This window comes from Podarcis liolepis (assembly GCF_965112155.1).
Source record: "Podarcis liolepis genome assembly, chromosome: 8".
In the NCBI taxonomy this organism is placed as follows: Eukaryota; Metazoa; Chordata; class Lepidosauria; order Squamata; family Lacertidae; genus Podarcis; species Podarcis liolepis.
Genome location: NC_139560.1, coordinates 797,348 through 803,551, shown reverse-complemented (window position 1 = coordinate 803,551; position 6,204 = coordinate 797,348). Strand labels below are relative to the sequence as shown.

Below are 6,204 nucleotides of genomic sequence, written 5' to 3'. Positions count from 1 at the left end.
GAATACATGTTGCCACCACATGGGTGCCCCCATGGTGCCCCTATCGCCAACCCACACCGCTTCTGGCCTGATTCACAGCCAGACAAGGCGGGCCTGGCGGGAACAAGAACCACTCAGCAGACATTCATGGTTACTAAACATGCTTTATTAGCCCTGTAAATGTCCTGAATCACATCTTTGAGCTCATCAGACTCCCTTTTGTGCCCTGGTTCTAGGAACAGGTCTGGCCTTCCCAGGTCTGTGTCTGAGCGGTTTCTTTTTTGCTCCAGTGCTTTCCCCAGGAAAAGCGGCATTTTACCGCTGAATCGGAGCAAACGGCCAATGGCCTTTCTGCGGATTGCTGTGGGCTCCAATTCGTGGTGAAATGTGGATTTTCCCAGGGAAAGTACCAGGACAGAAACAAAACCCGCTGGCACACATTCCTGGAAAGCCCAGACCTGTGCCTGGAAAGGGCAGAGCAAAGTGGGGGTGAGGCCTTTGGGTGCTGTTTCTCCCAGGAAGTTTAATCTGGAACCCGATGTCCCCAAAGAGCCAAATAATGTGGTCAGTTCTGTCAAGCATCAAACATTTAATGCAAAACTTTATGCAAATTTCAAAATAATGCAGATTTACTCTGTAAACCACCTTGAATCTCTGTTAGGGGGAAAGGTGGGATACAATTAGTAGTAGTAACATAATAATAATAATAATAATAATAATAATAATAATAATAACAACAACTCCAATTGTGGGTCCCACCCCCCACTGGGCTGCTCAGTTGCTGACCCTCAGTTAACTAGCCGGGGAATTCTTAGAACTTTTGTTTTAGAAGCACAAGGAGGCAGAGACAGAAGTGGAGGATGCCAGAAAAACGGCAATGGGGAGCGATGGGAGCCCTGCAAACAGAAAGAGGCTGACAGCCACAAAAGTTAAGGAGCACTTAGTGGTGTAAATATTTGGCTTTGGAAAGAAAGAAACTCTACTCAGCTGCCAGGCAGACAAACCCCTGAAAGAGGAAAAAGAGGAGAGGAGAGGAGAGGGAAAAAAAGAGGAGAGGAAAAACAGCAAGAAAGGCAAGCGGGAAATGGAGAGTCCTTAAGGCTTCCTCTGGTCAGAATGCCTTCTCTGCAGGCTGCTGTCCGCTTCAACTGCAGATATTGGAGCAAAAGAGAGAGAGATTGCTGAAAAACCAACCAAGGCAAGTGCGTGGATCTCCCTCACTGAGACCCCAAAAAGACAGGAGATTCAAAATAGGGGAGGTGTTGGTGTGGGAGTGACCAGAAGGTTTTGTGGCTGCTTGTAGAGGGCAAAACACAGGACCCCCCCTGGCAAAGGTGCAAGAAAACCAGGGCTCCTTCCCTGCCCCCCCATTTCGTCCTGTAAGGGCAGCTCCTGAAAAACAGGGCAGGCAGGAGAAACCCTGCGCCTTCCAAGCAGTGAGGATGGAGAGAAAGGGCTCTTTCGCTTCACCCTTTGACCGCAAGGGGGGGCAGCTGGGATCAGGGGGCCAACAGCTGCCCCAGGAGCTCCTCCTGCACTCCCAACGCAGAGCTGCCCCCGCCGGCTCTGGGCAGCCAGCTTATCCACAAACACCTCCCTCCCATCCCAAGCACTGAGTCCACAAACACAACTCCATGCCAACATCATTATGTTGTGTTGAGTGATGGTCAGCCTGCCCAACTTATTTCCCCCAGAAGATGCCACAGAAGCGCTAAATAAAGCAAGGAGGGGCTCTGAAAGATTTGTCTTGCAATATCTGCAGGGGGGGGCATGATCAACCCCTCCCCCCCCCTGTCTGTCTCGGCTCCAGGTTGTCAAATGCAGAGAAAGAGCCACACACACACAGCCCCCCTGCGGAGGGAAATAATGGGCTTGGCAGCTTTTGCAGCAACTCCTGTAAGGTCCCTCTGTAAGCGGGAGGCTTCCAACCCAAGAGACCTTAGTGGGTCATCCGGGGGGCACCGGCAGGGCGAGGGCCCGTCTCCATCTTCTCAGCCTTCAGCTTCCCACTCGCCTCGGCGCTGAGAGCCAAACGCTTCCCCCAGAGTCCCTCTTCGGCCCAGACGTGGAGGACACCTGCCGTTTGGAGAAGGAGGAGAAGGAGGCATGAGGCTTCATGGGCACGGCACAGCGATGGCCTGCAGGCGATTAAAATCCCAGGTAGGGACACAACCCGTCTCCCGGCATCACCTACAACTTCGGAACTCCCTGCCGATTGATATGAAGCAGGCGCTTCCCCCGAATTCTTTCCAGTGTCTGCTAAAACATTCTTCCGACAAGCCGGCCCAGATGCTTAGAAAGTTGGTGTGAGTTTTAATATGATTTGAGTCTTTTGCTTAAATTGGGACGCAGGTGGCGCTGTGGGTTAAACCACAGAGCCTAGGACTTGCCAATCAGAAGGTTGGCGGTTCGAATCCCCGCGATGGGGTGAGCTCCCCTTGCTCTGTCCCTGCTCCTGCCAACCTAGCAGTTCGAAAGCACATCAAGTGCAAGTAGATAAATAGGTACCGCTCCAGCGGGAAGGTGAACGGCGTTTTCCATGCGCTGCTCTGGTTTGCCAGAAGCGGCTTAGTCATGCTGGCCACATGACCCGGAAGCTGTACGCTGGCTCCCTCAGCCAATAAAGTGAGATCAGCGCTGCAACCCCAGAGTCGGCCACGACTGGACCTGATGGTCAGGGGTCCCTATACCTTTACACCATTAAATTATAGTTAAAGCTTCTAAGTAGTTTATCTTTTTTTGCAAACCACTTTAATAATAATAATAATAATAAATTTTTTATCTATACCCCGCCCTTCCTGGTTCAGAAACTGGGCTCAGGGCAGCTAACAACAAATTGAAAACACTTAATTGATGCTACAAAAAACAGCATAAAATACAGAATAAAACATGAATAACAATAAAATCAAAAATCAATTTAGGGGGGAAATCCATCCAATAAACATTAGATGATCCCCAGGGCTAGCTGGCTAAATTAGTCCTACTTGGGCCAGTGAGGAGGCCAGGGGAGAATTAGCTGTGGGGTCTCCGAGTGGGTGATCTTCATAAAAAGGGGAGGGAAGAGAAGGGAAATAAAAGATCAGGCTGAATTCAAATTAAAGGCCAGGCGGAATAGCTCTTACAGGCACTGTGGAAGGAGGTTAAATCCTGCAGGGCCCTGGTCTCATGGGACAGAGCATTCCACCAGGTCGGAGCCATCACTGAGAAGGCCCTGGCCCTGGAGGAGGTTAATCTGGCTTCCTTAGGGCCCGGGACCTCTAAACTATGGTTATTCATGGACCTTAAGGTCCTTTGCGGGGCAGACCAGGAGAGGCGGTCCCATAAACTTTGACGGCTTTCTTTCCCCCTCAGACAAGCTGTGCATAATTTTTATGAAATCACCACCACCATCTCCCTGGCCCAGGCTCCCCCCCCCCCGCTCTCTAGCACTAGAATGGACCACTGAGCCAAAACCCAAGGGGGGGGGGCTCCCCTCTCCTTCGCCAGGCAGCACACAGGCCCCTTCCTGTCCAAAGGCAGCACTTTTTTCACCCCCCATGAAGGCTTCCTCCCCCCCTTAAAATAACCCCCCCTTATAACTACTATTAAGCCCAGAGTCCTCGTTTTGAGTCCATGCCAATTGTTTGAAGCCGAACAACAGCCCTTGTCTCCTGCCAAACTTCCCTCCCTGGGGAGGCACAGGGGAAAGGGGCCATTTACAAGCAGAGGTTGGACGGACGCCTGTCAGGAACTGCTGTGCCACCCACTTCACTCCATCCAAGTAATTCTTGTGTGTTTTACCTGCAGAACCAGGAATAGCAAACTGCTCACTTTCCACTTTCACAGGAACCTGGAGGGGCAGGAAACAAAGGGGGGGGGGGAGAAAAGCAGGGGATTTTGTTTGCCATTTATGGTTCTCAAGTCATCTGAAGACATAAAAAAAAAGAACTCTGACCATAGCTGTCAACTTTTCCCTTTTCTTGCAAGGAATCCTATTTGGAATAAGGGAATTTCCCTTAAAAAAAGGGAAACCTTGACAGCTATGACTCTGACTAGCCTCCCAGAGAATCTTTCTCCATCCAACAAAAAAGGATTTGAGCACAAGAGCCCCCCCCCCCCCGGGTTTCTGCCAACTGGCATTCAGAAGCTTTGCTGCTGCCTTTGATGGTGAAGGAAGGGCAGAGCCACTGTGACTAAGGGCAGCCCATCCACAGCCTCCTCCTCCTCCTTGAATCTGCCTAACCCTCTTTCAAAGCCATCCAGGTTAGGGGCCATCCTGTGGGAGGGAGTTCCACAGGTCAACTCTGCACCGTTAAAAGGGATCCTGGCCCACAGGTTCAAGGGCTGCGGGGGGATCAAGACTCCTCCTCCCGAGAAGACGCTTTCAACCAGAGCTCCTGGGTCCCAGGGCAGCACTTACGTGGGGCGGAGGGGCTCCGAAGATAAGGCCTGTCTCCTGCTGGCAGCCCTCCAGGGCCGGGGGGGAGGTCCCCGGCTTGGCTTCCATGGTCCCCCTGGAGCTGGAGAAAGCCAAGTTGGGAAAGAGCTCAAGCACCAGCATGAGCCCCACCCTCCACGTCCAACACAAGGGGGGGGGTCTCCTCCCATTCCGCACCCCCCCAGCTCCTCTCCTGACTAACACGGATGAATGGCCCAAGAGCAGGCTTGGGCTCTCCTGGCAAGTCCCAGGGCAGACCAGCAACTCGCGTCAAGCGCCCTGGATCTGGCCCTTTTGGAGCGCGAGGAGGCGTTCCTGCAGCTGGAGTCTTTTTAGCTGTGGTTCTGGGACCCTTGAGCTCCCCCCCCCCGCCCAACTCTAAAATCTTGTGATTCTGTTACTCGCCAGGAATTCCTCTAGAGCAGCTTACCTCCGAGAGGGGAGCCCGGCAGGGCCACATCCTGCCCCAGGCGCTGCGGCCGGGCCTTTCTGCTTCTTCTCCCCTGCCCTCTTGGAGCCGTACGGGTACAGAGTCACCTGAGGGGGTTGAGGGGCAACAGAAGGTATTAAAACAAATTAAGGAGCATACAAAGTTTCTAAATATCTGAGTAAAAAGGGACCCCTGACCATTAGGTCCAGTCGTGGCCGACTCTGGGGTTGCGGCACTCATCTCGCTTTACTGGCCGAGGGAGCTGGCGTTTGTCTGCAGACAGCTTCCGGGTCATGTGGCCAGCATGACTAAGCCGCTTCTGGCGAACCAGAGCAGTGCACAGAAACGCCGTTTACCTTCCCCCCCGGAGTGGTACCTATTGATCTACTTGCACTTTGATGTGCTTTTGAACTGCAGGTTGGCAGGAGCTGGGACCGAGCAACGGGAGCTCACCCCGTCGCGGGGATTTGAACCACCGACCTTCTGATCGGCAAGCCCTAGGCTCTGTGGTTTAACCCTGCATTCTGGTCTTAGACCAAGGTAACGTTCTCAAACCGAGACACTATTTCTGGTTTTGCGAAGTTTGTAAACTGAATCGTTCTTAAACTGGACTGTTCTTAAACTGAGGTACAACTGTATAGTGAGTTACACAAAGTTATATTGTGCTATGTTACAATTAAATATACGTAGAGAAACGTTTTTAAAAAATAAAATTCTGATTAACCTGCGGCTTTGTTTCCCAAAACAGATCCTGGAGCATCCCTCCGATCAAAACACAAAGAATCCGAATTCAGGTGGGGAAGCAAAGTCAGGCAGAGGCAGAGAAGGGGGTGCCCTGCTTGGGACAGGAGGCCCAGAAGGGGCTCCTCTGGGATTCGTCCCAAGGCTCAACCTATTGAATTTGTACATCACCCTTCACCCGCAGATCTCAGAACAGTTCACAACACAAAAACGCAAGATAAAAAAAGCAAAATACATAATAAAAACCAGGACGAAAGCAAACCAATAACCCCCCGTCCCTGCAGAAACACATCTGAAAGGGTATCAGATGTTAATTCGTTTTACCTGGACAGGTGCGAGAGAGACGGCTCCGATCCGGACATCCACGCATGTGGCCAAGGAGCTCGGGGGATCCTGACTCCCCTGTAGGCCCCTCCTCATTTCAGGGAAACTGTCCTCTCTTTGTGTGGGGCAGGGAAGGATGTAACTGACGCAGGAGCGCCTACAAATCTTGTCAACCTTGGCGCAGATGGTCATTAATTCTGTTGGGGGGGGAGGAACCCCAAAAGCCTGTTAATCTCTCTCTTAAGGCCCCACGAACCCAGACATGACCACCTGAACCCCACACACCTTCTTTCCCCCGGGGTCTTCCACAGCC

General features: G+C 52.1%; 1 protein-coding gene across 1 annotated transcript in view; it reads right to left on the bottom strand.

Annotated features, from left to right (window-relative positions):
• Positions 1-1,783: 1,783 nt before the first annotated feature.
• NUGGC (nuclear GTPase, germinal center associated) overlaps positions 1,784-6,204 on the bottom strand; it is a 47,326-nt gene continuing 42,905 nt past the window's right edge. The window contains exons 23-27 of the mRNA XM_083518399.1: positions 5,892-6,088; positions 4,827-4,933; positions 4,379-4,478; positions 3,760-3,808; positions 1,784-2,055 (exon numbers count right to left, since the gene is read on the bottom strand). Of these exons, the coding sequence (XP_083374525.1) occupies positions 1,919-2,055; positions 3,760-3,808; positions 4,379-4,478; positions 4,827-4,933; positions 5,892-6,088 (590 nt within the window). The 3' untranslated portion in view covers positions 1,784-1,918. The remainder of the gene's footprint in view (positions 2,056-3,759; positions 3,809-4,378; positions 4,479-4,826; positions 4,934-5,891; positions 6,089-6,204) is intronic.